Here is a 17,962-nt window from a genome sequence, read left to right on the forward strand (position 1 = left end):
AGAGCACAGCGCCTTAGTGCGTGCCTTTGTGAAGCGCCTGCAGTGACGACAGTTGGATTCTGAAGCTAACAAAATAACAGGCTCCAATCAGAAGGAGCACACCAGCACTTTACGAGAGCGATGGAGGACCCAGGATCCCAGAGGTACTTTCCGGTATACTGCACAGAGTGCAATATGTACGACTACCTCCCCTTGGGAAGGCGGGAGTACATATGCAGTCGGTGTCAGGAACTGGAAAGCCTGAGGATGGAGGTCGGCAGATTGAGGGTCAGGGTCCAGGAACTGGAGGGACTGCGCACCACAGAGGAGACAAGCTGGTCAACCCTGAACACAGACGGAGCAGGCCCCATTGTGGACCAGGTGAGGGACCTCGAGAGATTCATCGAGGAGGCCTATAGGAAGGTGGAGGAACGGGACCAGCAGCTGCACAGACGGATGTCGGCAGACGAGACCCAGGATCCACAAGGCGACACCGGGGAAGGACCTAGCGGAGGAACCACGCAAGAGGAGGAGACCGCAACTCACCGGGACCCCGAGAGAGAGACACCGCACTACACCAAGGACATGGACCTGAGGCAGAGGAGGTTGCTGAGGAAAGGGAAGTCTGCTATTGTGGTGGGAGACTCGATCTTGACAGAGGTAGACAGTCACGTAGCTGGAGGAAGGGAGGACCGGCTAGTGACTTGTCTCCCAGGGGCCAAGACATGAGACATCACTGATAGGATCGAGAGGATCTTGGACGGAGCAGAGACAGAGGAGACTGCGGTAATAATCCACGTCGGAACGAATGATGTGAGCCGGAGGAACTTCAGCATGGCCACACTGACTGACCAGTTCAGGGTCCTGGGACGAAAGCTGAAGCGGAGCACACGGAGGATAGCATTCTCGGAGATCCTGCCTGTACCGAGAGCAGATGCAAAGAGGCAGGCAGACCTCCAGGCTGTGAATGCATGGTTGAGGAGATGGTGCCAGGAGGAGGGCTTCCACTTTGTGAGGAACTGGACGTCCTTCTGGGGAAAGAGCAAGCTCTACCGGCGGGACGGCCTGCACCTGAGCACAGCGGGAACTAGACTACTAGCATCCAATGTGAGGAAGGAGATCGAGAGGGCTTTAAACTGAGGAGAGGGGGAAAGCCGACAGCTGATCAGATGTTGACGCTTCGGACAGCAGTATCCAGAACAGATGCTGAACGGGCTGACTGCAGGGAGGAAGCAGAGGGACCGGAGGATCTTATGATCAGACAGCGAGGGAAACATCAGGTAAAGGGAGCTTGCTGGGAGAAGACTAAGGGGCATGGAGACTCAGGGGGACTGGGTGGCACGAGGGCGAAAGCTGAGGGCAATATAGAGGTACCACAAGGCGAGAGGGATCAAACAGAGGCTCAAGGGATGATAGCCCAGGAGGGGGCCGGTAGGGCTAGAAAACCCAGAGGAAAAGCGGGGAAGTGGGGTGACGGGAATGTAGGGAAGCTGAAAGCTAAGAGGGTAAAGGCTGAGGGCAAAGCAGAAGCACAGGGAACGGGAGAACTGCCCGAAATCCAAGGGCAGGCGGCCCAGGTAAATGCAGAGGTGGAGGAAAAACGACGGGACCTACGGGACCTGCGGTGCTTATACGCAAATGCAAGAAGCCTCATGGCCAAGATGGGTGAACTAGAAGTCGTGGCCAAGGGGGAGGACCTAGATATAATTGGAATTGCAGAAACCTGGTGGACAGAGGAAAATCAATGGGATGTGGCGCTGCCAGGGTACAAGCTCTACAGGAGGGACAGGACCCACAAGAAGGGGGGAGGCATAGCACTATATATAAAGGACTCTATCCACTCGGTCGGGATTGATATGGCAACGAAGGCAGAGGGGCTGGAATCGCTATGGGTCAAATTGCCGGGAAACAAGGGTGCAGGCATAAAACTGGGGCTGTACTATCGCCCACCTGGTACGCCAGAAGGAGTCGGACACGACTTGGAAGCTGAACTGAGACAGGAATGCAGGACTGGAAGTGTAACAGTGATGGGGGACTTCAGCTACCCGGGAATAGACTGGAGTACGGGTCACTCCAACTGCACTAGGGAAACAGGATTTGTAGAAGCTGTGAGGGACTGCTTCATGGAGCAACTAATCAAAGAACCGACGCGAGGGGGTGCTACTCTTGACCTCATCCTAAACGGATTAGGGGGGCCTGCAAGAGGGGTAGAAGTGGGAGGACCACTAGGCAACAGTGATCACAACGCGATCAGATTCACATTAGAAAGGGGGACACCCATAGTAAGGAGGACTGCAACAACTGTGCTCAATTTCAAGAAAGGGAACTATGTTGCTATGAGGGAAATGGTGGGGAGGAAGCTCAGAAACATCTTTAGGATGGAGACTGTGGGAAGCCCCTGGACCCTATTCAGGGACACCCTGCAGGAAGCACAAAGAATGTACGTCCCCAGTTTCAGGAAAGGCTGCAAGAACAAGCGATCAAAGGACCCGGTTTGGATGTCAACTGAAGTAACGAGGGCAATAAGTGACAAAAAAGTATCCTTCCGGAGATGGAAAAAGGACCCAACGGAGGAAAATCACCAGGCGCACAGGAAATGCCAAAAGGAATGCCACCGAGAGGTTAGAAAAGCGAAAGGGGAATACGAAGAGGGGCTGGCCAGGGAGGCGAAAAACTTCAAGGCATTCTTCAGTTACGTAAAGGGGAAGCGACCAGCGAGAGAGGAGGTGGGGCCGTTGGATGATGGGGATAGGAAGGGAGTGATTAAGGAGGATAAAGAGGTAGCTGAGAGGTTGAACACGTTCTTCTCATCGGTTTTCACGAGCGAAGACACATCTAATATACCGGACTCAGAGGAGCTCATGAGTGGGGAACAGGCCGAAAAATTGGAGCACATAGAGGTAAGTAAGGAGGATGTCCTCAAACAGATAGACAGGTTAAAATGCGGTAAATCACCGGGCCCGGACGGGATCCACTCAAGGGTTCTGAAGGAACTAAGACAAGAAATAGCTGGCACAATCCAGCATGTTTGCAACCTATCCTTGAAAACTGGTGAGGTACCAGAGGACTGGAAATTGGCGAATGTCACACCTATCTTCAAGAAGGGATCGAGGGGTGACCCCGGGAACTACAGACCGGTGAGCCTGACTTCAATTATAGGGAAGATGGTGGAAGCTATGATCAAGGACGGCATTTGCGAGCACATCGAGAGGAATGGCCTACTGAGAACAAGCCAGCACGGATTCTGTAAGGGAAGGTCGTGCCTAACGAACCTTCTGTACTTCTTTGAGGGAATAAGCAGTCAGGTGGACAATGGGGAACCCATAGACATCATTTACCTTGATTTTCATAAGGCTTTCGATAAGGTGCCACATGAAAGGCTGCTTAGGAAGCTGTGGAACCACGGGGTGGGAAGGGATGTGCACAGATGGATCAAGCACTGGTTGTCGGGTAGACTGCAGAGGGTCGGAGTGAAGGGCCAATATTCTGACTGGCGGGGAGTCACGAGCGGTGTGCCACAGGGATCAGTGCTGGGGCCGTTACTCTTCAACATATTTATCAATGACCTGGAAAAGGAGGCAAAGTGCGAGGTTATAAAATTTGCAGACGATACCAAACTGTGTGGCAGAGTTAGGTCCAGGGAGGAGTGTGAGGACCTGCAAAGGGACCTGGACAAGCTGGAAGACTGGGCAAACAAATGGCAAATGCGCTTTAACGTGGAAAAATGCAAGGTCATGCATATAGGGAAAAAGAACCCGTTGTTCAACTACAAATTGGGGGGGGCATTGTTGGGAGACAGCAGACTTGAGAGAGACTTGGGTGTGCTGGTGGATGCATCACTGAAGCCATCTGCACAGTGCGCAGCAGCCTCGAGAAAAACCAACAGGATGCTGGGCATCATAAAGAGGGGCATAACAACCAGGACGCGGGAAGTCATCATGCCATTGTATCGAGCGATGGTGCGTCCACATCTGGAATACTGCGTTCAGTATTGGTCGCCACACCTCAAGAAGGACATGGCGGTACTTGAGAGAGTCCAAAGGAGAGCAACGAAACTGGTAAAAGGGCTGGAACACTGCCCATACGCCGAGAGGTTGGATAGGCTGGGGCTCTTCTCTCTGGAAAAGAGGAGGCTCAGGGGAGATATGATAGAGACCTTCAAGATCATGAGGGGCATAGAGAGGGTGGATAGGGACAGATTCTTCAGACTGAAGGGGACAACAAGTACGAGGGGGTATTCGGAGAAACTGAAGGGAGACAGGTTCAAAACAAATGCAAGGAAGTTTTTTTTCACCCAAAGGGTCGTGGACACTTGGAATGCGCTACCGGAGGAAGTGATCAGGCAGAGTACGGTACAGGGATTCAAACAGGGATTGGACGGATTCCTAAGGGATAAAGGGATCGTGAGATACTGAGGGAGGAGCTGGGATGTAACACAAGTATAGAAAGCCAACCAGGTCGTGCATGTGCAAGACCGGAGGGTTAGGACTTCGATGGGAAGATAGGACTTCAATGAGAAACCAAGGTGGCAAGGGAGCCCCTTCTGGTGATTCAGACAGGTCGTGACCTGTTTGGGCCGCCGCGGGAGCGGACTGCCGGGCAGGATGGACCTATGGTCTGACCCGGCGGAGGCACTGCTTATGTTCTTATGACATCACAATACCAGCTCTGGCTATCAGAGGCTGAAAGTTTTCACACTATGTATTTATTCAAGTTTTCTATACTGTTCTCCTAGGAGAGCTCAGAACAGTTTACATGAATTTATTCAGGTCCTCAAGCATTTTTCCCCGTCTGTCCTGGCGGGCTCACAATCTATCTAATGTACCTGGGGCTATGGAGAATTAAAGTGACTTGCCTAGGGTCACAAGGAGAAACACGGGGTTTGAACCCACAACCCCAGGGTGCTGAGGCTGTAGCTTCAACCGCCGCGCCACACACTCCTCGGATATTGTGAAAACAAACTGATTAAATAAGACACTTCCACAATGGTACAATGCACTATGTCAGATGGTGTGTTAATAACACAGTACAGGTCAGATGACCATTTTCAAACGGAGGAAAAAGCCTCCGTGCTTGGTTCATTTGAAGGAGGTTTTTTGGCCAGTGAGGTGAACGCTCCACCACCGTTATTCCACCATTGTGGAGGTGGGAGGGCCCGTGCCTGCGGCTTTTTCCTCCGTTTGAAAATGGTGATCTGGCCTGTACTGTGTTATTAACCCACCATCTGACATAGTGCATTTCACCATTGTGGAAGTGTCTTATTTAATTACAAAATTATAAAAACATTCAGGCCCTCTTTTACTAAGGTGCGCTAACCGATTATCGCACGCTAATCGCTAAAGCGTGCATGTTAGTCTATGGACGTGTTAGTGTTTAGCGCACCTTAGTAAAACAGGGGGTTAGTTTAAACATTTAGGGCTCCTTTTACAAAGGCGCGTTAGCGGTTTAATGCACGTAATAGCACGTGCTAAACCGCCGGCCGCGCTAGCCGCTACCGCCTCCTCTTGGGCAGGCGGTAGTTTTCCGGCTAGCGCGGGGGTAGCGCGTGATTAAAAGTCGCACGCGGCTTCGTAAAAGGAGCCCTTAAAAGATGGAGGCGTGTGTGAAATTTAAGTTTGGCTGTTTCTGTTTTAAGGTTTTATTTGGGTTAGCTCCTAAATATATAACTGACCCTTTCTCTTATTCAACCAATAGACATAAGAGAAGTTCACACTTAAACTTTGTCTCCGCACCAGTTAGAGAATGCAAACTTAAAAATTATCATCAACATCTTTTTTTCGTATCTGGCAGCATTATGGGGTGAAGATTTGGAAAAACTGCTTTGGCATACTAATACTTATGAGGAATTTAGGAGACACCTAAAAACATATTTGTTCCTGAAGCTGATTTCAAAATTTTATATGATTGATCTTTAAGGTTTTAGTTATGAGCTTTTAGCTTTGTAAGTTTTTATTTAATCTGTAGCATTTTTAATTATTGTAAACCACATAGAACTTTACGGTCCTGCGGTATATAAACTTTTTATTATTATCTAATATAATAAAACCCTAAGCGCACTGCGTGCGCTTGTTTTCCATGAGCTGTAAGGACCCGCAGGTAGGAGTGCGCATGCGCGCTTAGGGTTCTGTTTTTCATCCTGTTTTTCGGTCTGGCCTGCTCCCCCCTCACCTTGCCGTATTGTATTTTTTAGTTGAAAGACGCGGTGGTGATCATGAGAGGAGCTGCCGCTGCCGTGTCTTTACATAGAAACATAGAAATAGACGGCAGATAAGGGCCACGGCCCATCTAGTCTGCCCACCTAAAGACCCTCCCCTACCTTTCTCTGTGAATAGATACCACGTGTCTATCCCATTTGGCCTTAAAATCAGGCACGCTGCTGGCCTCAATCACCTGTAGTGGAAGACTATTCCAGCGATCAACCACTCTTTCAGTGAAAAAGAATTTCCTGGTGTCACTCGCAGTTTCCCGCCCCTGATTTTCCACGGATGCCCTCTTGTTGTCGTGGGACCCTTGAAAAAGAAGATATCTTCCTCCGCCTCGATGCTGCCCGTAAGATACTTGAACGCCTCGATCATGTCTCCCCTCTCTCTGCGCTCCTCGAGCGAGTATAGCTGTAATTTGTCAAGCCGTTCTTCGTATGGAAGATCCTTGAGTCCCGAGACCATCCGGGTGGCCATTCTCTGCACCGACTCCAGTCTCAGCACATCCTTGCGATAATGTGGCCTCCAAAATTGCACACAGTATTCCAGGTGGGGCCTCACCATGGATCTATACAATGGCATAATGACTTCCTCCTTACGGCTGACGAAACCCCTTCGTATGCAACCCATGATTTGTCTTGCCTTGGACGAAGCCTGCTCCACTTGATTGGCAGACTTCATGTCCTCCCTGACGATTACCCCCAAGTCTCGTTCTGCTACCGTTTTTGCTAGGATCTCGCCATTAAGGGTATAAGACTTGCATGGATTTTGGCTGCCCAGGTGCATAATTTTGCATTTTTTGGCATTGAAGTTGAGTTGCCATGTCCTAGACAAGCGCTCCAGCAGGAGTAGGTCGTGCATCATGTTGTCAGGCATTGAATCTTCGTCTGTTGTGCATTTGCCCACTACATTACTTAGTTTGGCGTCATCGGCGAATAATGTTATTTTACCTCGAAGCCCTTCTGTCAAGTCCCTTATAAAGATGTTGAATAGGATTGGGCCCAAGACTGAGCCCTGTGGCACTCCACTGATCACCTCCGTCATTTCGGAGGGGGTGCCATTCACCACCACCCTTTGAAGCCTACCTCCAAGCCAGTTCCCAACCCATTGCGTCAATGTGTCACCTAATCCTATAGAACTCATCTTGCCCAGCAACCTGCGGTGTGGTACGCTATCGAATGCTTTGCTAAAGTCCAGGTACACGATGTCTAGGGACTCCCCAATATCCAGCTTCTCCGTCACCCAATCAAAGAAGCTGATCAGGTTGGATTGGCATGATCTCCCCTTAGTAAATTCATGTTGTCGGGGATCCCGTAGATTCTTTTCATCCAGGATTTTATCCAATTGGTGTTTGATTAGAGTTTCCATTAGTTTGCTCACTATCGATGTTAGACTCACTGGTCTGTAGTTTTCTGTCTCCATCTTTGAGCCTTTCTTGTGGAGTGGAATGACGTTAGCCGTCCTCCAGTCCAACGGGACGCTGCCTGTACTAAGGGAGAGGTTGAAGAGTGCGGACAGTGGCTCCGCCAAGACATCACTCAGCTCCCTAAGCACCCTGGGGTGCAGGTTGTCCGGCCCCATTGCTTTGTTAACCTTGAGCTTTGACAGCTCACCGTAGACACTGCTGGGCGTAAACTCAAAGTTACTAAAAGGGTCAACTGAGCCAACCCTTGTCTGTAGCTGAGGGCCAAGCCCCGGCGCTTCTCGGGTGAAGACTGAGCAGAAGTATTCATTTAATAGTTGGGCTTTTTCCGAATCCTTTTCCACATAGTCTCCGTCTGGTTTCCTAAGATGTACAATCCCGCATGAGTTTTTTCTTCTGTCACTGATATACCTGAAGAAGGATTTATCTCCCTTCTGGATGTTCTTTGCCAGAGACTCTTCCATGTGGAATTTAGCCTCCCTGACTGCTGTTTTGACGGCTTTTGATTTGATCAGGTAGTCTGCTCTAGAGTCCTGCTTCCCCGATTGTTTGTAAGAGATGAATGCTTTTTTCTTCTCCTTGATCAGGTCTGAGATCTCTGCAGTAAACCACGTTTCCCCACCCTAACTTTTGAACATCTTGCGGGAAATGTCCAAAGTTGGACTTAGATGCATTATTGAGAATTCCCCTCCACGTGATTCACTGGTGATGGAAAGGTAGAGAATGAGGCTGAATACGTCAAAATACGAGTATGGGTCTATTTCAGTTCTATTCAACTTCTTTTATTGTTTTTTTAACTATTGTAAACCGCATAGAACTTTACAGTCTTACGGTATATAAACCAATTATTATTATTGTTGTTATTCTCTTGATGCTTTACCTCATTGGCATATAGTTCTGCAATCAATGTATGAGAAACTGCAGAATGGATAGATTTCCGAGTGTGAAAAGAACATGGAACCAGCTGGAGTACTATATATGGCACGGGGGTGGGGTGGTTGAGAAAGGAGCTGTTTGAATTCAGTATGGTATGTAAAAGAATTATAGGTATATTCGGTTTGTATCTTATTTTTTAATGACTAAATAAAACATTATTTGGAGAAAAAAACAACTATCCTTAGGACTAGGGATTTCTGATTACATTACAGATTTCTATTCCGCCATTACCTTTCGGTTCAAAGCGGATTACAAAAAGAGTTATGGAAGAAGGGTTACAACGTTAGATCAGAGAAGGTTTCCAAGAGAGGGAAAAGTAGGATCTGGGGTTAGGGAGGGGATGGTAAGAGGGGGGGTTAAGCTTTATCATGGTATTAAGCTTTATTAAGGGATTTCTTGAAGAGTATAGTTTTTATTTCCTTTCTGAACATCTTGTAGTCTGGGGTTGTTGTCAATAGGTTGGAGACTTGGTTGTCTATCTTCACTGCCTGAGTGGCCAGTAGTCCATTGTATAGTTTTTTCCGTTTTACTTCTTTGATTGGGGGGTAAGTGAATGGGGGAGGTGTTTTTCTATGCCTGGTAGAGGTGGTTTGGATGAGGCGGTCGTTTAGGTAGGTTGGGCTGTCTCTATTTATAGTTTTAAATAGTATACAGTAGAATTTAAATTGTATCTTTCCTGGATTGGAAGCCAATGAGAATTGATGAATGCCTCAGTAATGTGATCATGTTTTTTCAATGAATAGACGAGTCTCAGAACTGTATTCTGAATTGTCTGTAGTTGTTTAATCATTATTGCAGGGCAGGGGAGGTAGAGGATGTTGCAATAGTCTAGGATACTTAGGATTAGAGATTGGAAATTGTGTTTTTTCGAAGAATTTTCGGACTTGTCTAAGGTTTCTCATAACTGCAAAGATTTCTGTATTGTTTTGTTAATTTTTGGTTGCATGGTGCAGCCTCTGTCAATAGTCATACCTAGAAGTTTTAGGGTGGTTTGCAAAGGGTAGTTGATAGAGTTGATTTCTAATTTGGTTATGGTTGGGATTTTGTTGTTTTCTAGGAGGATGAATTTAGTTTTGTCTGGGTTGAGTTTCAGTTTGTGGTCATCCAAGTTGTAACTGTAGCTAGAGTTCTGTGTAGTGTGTCTGACATTAAGAGCATTGGTTGGTCGAAAGGAATGAGGATGGTGATGTCATCAGCATAGCTATAAGAGGATAGGCCTTGTTTGTTCAGGTAAACGCCAAGAGAGGCCGTATATAGGTTGAAGAGAGTAGGGGACAGTGGGGACCCTTGTGGAACGCTGCAGGGGTTGGACCAAGGTTTGGATTTTTCTTTGTCTGATTTTACTTTGTATGTTCTGGATTTTAAGAAACCTTCAAACCATGAATATACTTTATCTGAGATGCCTATTGAGTCCAAGATTTGCAGTAGGATGTTATGGTCTACCAGGTCAAATGCCGCCGTCAGGTCCAACTGTATGAGCAGCATTTATTTTCCAATTATAAGATTATAAGATCTTGCCTCTTACTGTTATCCTAAGGTGCCAATTTTTTTAGAGTGACAAAATTATCGTGTTTTTCACCCCATAAGACGCACTTTTTCCACCCTCAAAAAGGGGGTGGAAATAAGGGTGTGTCTTATGGAGCAAATACCCAAACCCCTCCCGTTACCTTTTTGTAAATTCTGAGGCCCTCCCTCGCTGGATGTGGCTGCCTGGAGCGCTGACGTGGCTGCTTCCGAGTCCTCTTCCCTTTCGGCAGAGTGGCCCACATGGCTGCCGGCCTGGTCCCGCACCGCTTCCCGCGACAGTTCTTAATAGGAGAGTTCTCACGGGAAGCAGCGCGGGACTAGGCCGGTAGCCTTGTGCGCCGCTCTGCTGCAAGGGAAGAGGACTCTGAGGAAGCCGCATCAGCTGTCAGTGCTCCAGGCAGCCGCGTCCAGCAGGAAGGGCCTCAGAATTTTAAAAAGGTAATGGTGGGGGTGAGGGAGGCCGGGAGCTGCCCTGCCTAATTAAAAATAGGTACAGGCAGGGGCCTGCCTGCCTGCCGACCAAATTAAAAATAAGGAGGGTGATGTCGGGCCTGCCTGCCTGCAGGGAGGCCTGGAGGGGGGAGACCTGCCTGCCTGGAAGGGGCTATTTGGAAGGGGGAAGGCCTGCCTGCCTGCCCCCCTGGAAGGGGGTAGGCCTGCCTGCCTGCCTGGGGGGAGGCCTGGGAGGGGGAGGCATGCCTGCCTGGGGGGCTGCCTGCGAGGGGGAGGCATGCCTGCCTGCCCTGTCCCTGCCTGCCTGCCCTGTCCTTGCCTACCTGCCTTCCACTAGGCTTGTGTGCCATGTCCCTACCTGCCTGCCAGCCACTAGGCCTGCCTGCCCTGTCCCCTGTCCTGGCCTTCCACTACACCACCAGAGGGGGGACAGGGTGCAGAGCTTGGCAAGGAGTGTGGGGTTGGGTGCAGGGCAGGCAGGCTTGGCAAGGAGTGTGGGGTTGGGTGCAGAGCCTGGCAGGAAGAATTTGGTTCAGAATGTTTTTTTTCTTGTTTTCCTCCTTTAAATCTAGGGTGCGTCTTATGGAGCGAAAAATGCGGTAATTCTCTGTGAGTTCCACACTTTGCTGAGTTTTCAAGATGCCTGTACTAAAGATTGAGTACCAAGCATCAAGTCCATCATTTGGAAAATATTTACTGAACTTTTGTTTCCCCACACCCACAAAATTTTATTGAGTTTTTAAGAATATACTATATATTAATTATAACAGAACAATGAGATTCCAGATACATAACATAGAAAGTTCAGTATACATCATTGATATAAATTATCATAATGTATGTTTAAGTTCACAATATATTCGAAAATGAGAAAATTTGTTATTCATTAGCAGTAATATCATGTTGCATGACTGGGAAGTGATTGCAAGTAGATTTGCAGTGGAGACCAACATTTATTAAAAGAGATTGTGGTGCCAAATTTTTTAGCAAGGACTACTCGAAAGGGTCCAGAGAAGAGCGACCAAGATGGTTAAAGGGCTGGAGGAGTTGCCATACAGCAAAAGATTAGAGAAACTGGGCCTCCTCTCCCTCGAACAGAGGAGATTTAAGAGGGGACATGATTGAAACATTCAAGGTACTGAAGGGAATAGACTTGGTAGATAAGGACAGGTTGTTCACCCTCTCCAAGGAAGGGAGAACGAGAGGGCACTCTCTAAAGTTGAAAGGAGATAGATTCCGTACGAACATAAGGAAGTTCTTCTTCACCCAGAGAGTGGTAGAAAACTGGAATGTTCTTCCGGAGTCTGTCATAGGGGAAAACACCTTCCAGGGATTCAAGACAAAGTTAGACAAGTTCCTGCTGAACCGGAATGTTTGGGTAGGGCTAGTCTGAGTTAGGGTGATGGTCTTTGACCAGAGGGCTGCCGCGTGAGTGGACTGCTGGGCACGATGGACCACTGGTCTGACCCAGCAGCGTCAATTCTTATGTTCTTAACTCATACAGTGTTGTAGAACCAACTGCCACCAGTGGTGGGAAGAGAGAAGTTGAGAAGTTTTCCAATGTGAGAGAATGTTTTTAATCATCAAATAGCTTGATAAGTTATACTAACTAGAAGCATGAGATTTAAATATTATTAAGGAAAGAGAGATTTCATTTGGTACAGAGAGTACAGTTTAAGATTCTCTCAATCATACAGCAAATCTTATATCACGTTTCCCCAAGAGCACTAAAGGAGTTTTTTAAAATCTATCAACCCAGAAAATGTTTGCGATCTGAAAATGGTATGAAGTTGAATTTGGAGGGTCAGCTGTTAGGTCTCTCATTTTAAGATTGGGGGGAAAATGCTGTCTGTAGCAGGTGCCAAGCTCTGGGATGCGCTGCCCAGTATTCTGCAATTTTGTGACGGGAGACTGAATTTTAAGAAAATGTTGAAAACACAATTATTTGTTAATGCCTTCACGTGCTAATGCTATTTGTTGCTGAAGCCTTACCGTCCTGTAAATGTTTTTATGGGATTTTGTCTATCCATCTTGTTGAATAAATTTGAAAGAAGGTTTTAATAATGATACTGTTCATGTTTTTATTGTGTTCTATTGAAACATGTTTTAGTATTTTTAATATGTATGCATGTAATTTTGTAAACCACATAGTTTTTATGTGGTATATCAATTTTTAAATAAATAAATACATCAAAGATTTTTTTTTTTAACAATATCTCAAATTGATTGCAAAAATTGCTTGACATAGGACCGTTCCTTATAAGAAGCTCTGGTTCTCTTCTATTTTTTCGTAAGCTTTTGAAAACTACTGTATTCACTAAACATTTTGGAAATTAATTCTTTTCAAAATTTTTTCTTTTATGGTTTATATTTTTTTAAGTTAACTATTGTCGAGCTTTCTTAGAATGAAGACTCGGTATATAAAGCCAAGTATTAGATTAGATTCATATATCATATTATTTACTGAACTTTTTTATTCCTTACAGTATCTGGGGAAATGCCCAAACCACGTAATGTAAGAATGGAGTCGGTAAATTTGAAGCATATCCTGAAATGGGATCCACCCATCCCACAGCCAGAGAATATGACATACACAGCACAGTATAAACTGTAGGTTTGGATTTTACAGTATATGACACTGAAAATGTTTCCTTCGTATCCACTGGTTTTGCTCTACTTGTCTCACTTATCTTTGCCCTTTCTGATTTCCCTATATTTATGTATTTGAGTTTTCAGCCTGTCCTACCACAGGTTACAAATCAGGTACTAAAGCATTTTCCCTGTCTGTCCTGGCAGGCTCACAGTCTATTAACCAAAATACACTTATCCCTCTGTATTCACGGTTTCAGCATTCACAGTTTCGATTATTTGCGGTTTTTAGCTTGCTGGCTCCTCCCCCCAAATTATTTCAGCTTGCATAGAGAAATCACTGATTCCCAGCATTTACAGAGAAAATCGCCAATTCCCAGCACTTTCTTCACCGTGTTATGCCTCTCCTTCAGGAACAGGCCAGGTCTCCCACCATATTATTCGCAGTTTCACAATGGTTTTTAATAGAAAACAGCGAATAACATATGAAAAAGTTATTTGCGGTTTTTCTGTATTTGCGGTTCTATTAATCCCCTATCACAGCGAATACGGAGGGAGAAGTGTATTGAAGGACCTGACAGTCCGTTTTTCAGCATATCTGCCTGCGTCGGGGGTCTACATAAAAACACATATTTGTAAATCATATCAGTGGACAAGTGCAATATAAAATAAAAATGTATAAACAGCTTAAATGAATCACATGAATAATTATAATGGTTTTTTACAATTAAAAAGCATGACGTGATAAAAACATGCTATGAATGCATATACAGTACTCCCTGATATTCATGGGGGTTCCATTCCAGGAACCCGCACGAATGTTGAAAAACCGCAAATATGGTTTTTAGCAGGGGAGACAGGAGAGGGCAGCCGGAGAGGCAGGAGAGGGCAGCCGGAACGCCGGCGAGTAAAGGAAATCACTCGCGGTATGCTCCAGCCGCCTCTTCCGGTATTAAAGTCGGGTCTCGCCAATCAGGAGCTGCGTGTCAAAGCAGCTCCTGATTGGGAAGGCCTGACTTTAGTACAGGAAGAGGCGGTCGGAGCATATCGCGAGTGATTTCCTTCACTCGCCAGCACTCCGGCTGCCCTCTCCTGCCTGGTCATTCGAGGTCGGAAAATACCACGAATGACCTGGACCGCAAATTCGCAGGGGGAGCACTGTATTACAAATGAATAAACTACCGTATTTTCACGTAGATAACGTGCACCCGTGTAAAACGCGCACATGGGTATAGCGTGCGGGAAACCGAAATATATGTAAAAAAAATTTTTATACCGCGCACACCCGTATACCGCGCATGCTGCCCCGACTTTCTCGTCGCCGCCCAACTCTCCTTTCGCCCGCCCCGACTCTCCTCTGGCCACCCCGACTCTCCTTTCGCCCACCCCGACTCTCCTCTCCCCCTTGAAGTCCTGTCCCCACCCTGAAAGCCTGATGCCACCCCCCCGACATCCGATTCACCGCTCGCACCCCCACCCCGAAGGACCGCTCAACTGCACCCGCACCCCCACCCCGATAAAGCCAAACTACTGAATGATTACTTCTGTTCAGTCTTTACCTGCGAGGCACCAGGGCAGGGGCCTCGGCTGGATGCAAAGCAAAGCATGGATGACCCATTTCAGAAGTTTGAGTTCACACCAGCTGATGTTTACAAAGAACTGTCAAGACTCAAGGTGAACAAAGCCATGGGACCGGACAATCTGCACCCAAGAGTGCTCAGAGAGCTATGCGATGTTTTGGCGGAACCGTTAGCCATGCTCTTCAATCTCTCCCTAAGTACGGGTAGAGTCCCCCTGGACTGGAAAACTGCCAATGTTGTTCCTCTGAACAAAAAGGGTTGCAGAGCGGAGGCTGCGAATTACAGACCAGTAAGTCTCACATCAATAGTGTGTAAACTCATGGAAACTCTACTTAAAGGGAAATTAGACACGATATTGGATGAGGGGAATCTGAGGGATCCCTGTCAACATGGATTCACTAGGGGCAGGTCATGCCAATCCAATCTTATCAGCTTCTTTGACTGGGTGACAGGAAAGCTAGACTCGGGAGAGTCTCTGGACATAGTGTACTTGGATTTCAGTAAAGCGTTTGACAGTGTCCCACACCGTAGACTATTAAACAAGATGAAATTGATGGGGTTAGGTGAGAAACTAACGGCATGGGTCAATGATTGGCTGAGTGGAAGACTTCAGAGGGTGGTGGTCAATGGCACCCTCTCTAAGACATCGGAGGTGACTAGCGGAGTGCCGCAGGGCTCAGTCCTGGGACCATCCCTTTTTAACATATTCATAAGGGACTTGACCCGAGGGCTTCAGGGAAAAGTAGCGCTGTTTGCCGACGACGCCAAACTGTGTAATATAGTAGGTGAAAGCGATCTCACGGATGGTATGGCGCAGGATCTGATCAAGTTGGAAAACTGATCCTAAACATGGCAGCTGGGCTTCAACGCAAAGAAGTGTAAGGTGATGCATCTCGGCAGCAAAAATCCATGCAGAACATACACCTTGAATGGAGAAACACTAGCTACGACCTCAGAAGAACGGGACTTGGGAGTAATCATCAGTGCAGACATGAAGGCTGCCAAACAAGTAGAGAAGGCCTCATCCAAGGCAAGGCGATGTATCAATAGATACATGGGATGTATCAATAGATACATGGGATGTATCAATAGAAGCTTCGTCAGACGTAAACCTGAAGTCATAATGCCACTGTACAGAACCATGGTGAGACCTCATCTGGAGTACTGTGTGCAATTCTGGAGGCCACATTACCGTAAAGATGTGCTTCGAGCTGAGTCAGTCCAGCGAATGGCCACTAGAATGGTCTCCGGACTCAAGGGCCTCTCATACGAGGAAAGACTGGGCAAGTTGCAGCTCTACTCTCTAGAGGAGCGCAGGGAGAGGGGTGACATGATTGAGACATTTAAGTACGTCACAGGTCGTGTCGAGGTGGAAAACGACATATTCTTTCCTAAGGGACCTTCAGTCACAAGGGGGCACCCGCTCAAACTCGGAGGAGGGAGATTTGGTGGTGACACCAGGAAGTATTTCTTTACAGAAAGGGTGGTGGATCACTGGAACAAACTACCGGTGCAGGTGATCAAGGCCACTAGCGTGCTCGACTTTAAGAATAAATGGGACATCCACGTGGGATCTCTACGCCTTCAATATTTAAATGTTTAGTGAGATTCCATATTATGCTGTGGTTTAACTTCCCCTTACCCTTGTGTTCTTTCCATTCCTTTTACCTTAAATTGAAAATTGTAACTTTTATCCTTTCCCTCCCAATTCATGTTTGTTTTTAATGACAGTACATTGTTAAATGTTTGTTTCTTTTTATTATACTCTATTTTCATTTTGTATATTGCTTAGTGATTCTAATAGACGATTTATCAAATTTATGAATAAACTTAAAACTTGAAACTCTGACTTAATGGGGTGGGACAGTAGAGTGGGCAGACTTGATGGGCTATAGCCCTTTTCTGCCGTCATCTTTCTATTTTTCTATGAAGGACCGCTTGCACGCACTCCCACCCGCACCCCTACCCTGAAGGACCGCTCGCACCCCCACAGCCTCCCGACCCCCCCCCCCCCCATCATGTAGAAGCTCCTACCGGTGTCCTGCTGCTTCCTCTTGGCGGTCCCGGCCCTTCTGTGAGCCCTGTGCCTGCGCTGCTTCCTCTTCCGGCGGTCCCGCCCTTTCTCTGACATCAGAGAAAGGGCGGGACTGCCGGAAGAGGAAGCAGCGCAGGCGCAGGGCTCACAGAAGGGCCGGGACCGCCAAGAGGAAGAAGCAGGACACCGGTAGGAGCTTCTACATGATGGGGGGGGTGTCGGGAGGCTGTGGGGGTGCGAGCGGTCCTTCAGGGTGGGGGTGCGGGTGCGGGTGGGAGTGCGTGCGAGTGGTCCTTCGGGGTGCGGGTGCAGGTGCGTGCGAGCGGTCCTTCGGGGTGGGGGGTGCGAGCGGTCCTGCGGGGGGTGTATCGGACGTCGGGGGGGGGGAACTATGTAAAAAAAAAAGTTGTAAAACGCGCAAGGTTATGCACGGTTTGTAAAATCGTGTATAACGCGCGCGTTATATGCGTGAAAATACGGTACTTATAAAAGATAAATGAATCAGTACAAACAGCTCGGTGGTAAAAACTTGTTTTTATAAACTTCGCCTTATTCGTTCTCTAACTTCCATCCTAGACACGGACGCTATCAAAACCTTGGTTCATTCCTTAGTTATCTCCCTCCTTGATAACTGCAACTCCCTATATAACGGAATTCTCCAAAAAGAAATCCGACGTTTACAGTTAATCCAAAACACGGCAATAAAACTTATATACAAACTAGGTAAATATGATCACGTCACCCCTCTCCTGAAAGAAGCGCATTGGCTTCCCATAACACATCGTGTTACTTATAAAACTATCCTGCTGACCTTTAAAATTAAACTCTCCCATCAGCCTTCCTACCTTGATAGGCTTCTCATTCCACAATGCCCAACACGTACACTTAGATCAGCAGACCAGAATTTCCTTTCAATTCCCTCTATAAAAGGTTTTTTCTACACTAGAAAAACAAATTTTTCAGTAGTTGCCCCAACATTGTGAAATGCTCTACCACAACAACTCCGCCATGAAAAACAACTTGATAGATTCAAGATAAGCCTAAAGACTTTCTTATTTCGAGATGCTTTCATCTGCTCTTAAAGCATTTCCTTCTTACTCAACCAACCGCTTCTATGAAGCGATCCCATCCTACATGTTTTATCCTCTCCCTCCATTCTTCTTTCAATCTCCTATTTTTTTTTTCCCCCTCTTTCTTCTTTTCTTCTCCTAATTATGTAACTTTACCCCTCCCTTCCCCT

General features: G+C 47.1%; 1 protein-coding gene across 2 annotated transcripts in view; it reads left to right on the top strand.

The window, feature by feature from the left end:
* IL10RB (interleukin 10 receptor subunit beta) overlaps positions 1-17,962 on the top strand; it is a 75,015-nt gene that overhangs the window by 5,188 nt on the left and 51,865 nt on the right. For both annotated transcript variants that reach the window (XR_004539905.1, XM_033948991.1), the window contains exon 2: positions 13,005-13,128. Coding sequence is in view for 1 of the 2 variants with exons in the window: in XM_033948991.1 (XP_033804882.1) it covers positions 13,005-13,128 (124 nt within the window). In the remaining variant the exon portion in view is untranslated. The remainder of the gene's footprint in view (positions 1-13,004; positions 13,129-17,962) is intronic.

The sequence above is a fragment of the Geotrypetes seraphini genome, chromosome 6 (genome assembly GCF_902459505.1).
Source record: "Geotrypetes seraphini chromosome 6, aGeoSer1.1, whole genome shotgun sequence".
NCBI lineage: Eukaryota > Metazoa > Chordata > Amphibia > Gymnophiona > Dermophiidae > Geotrypetes > Geotrypetes seraphini.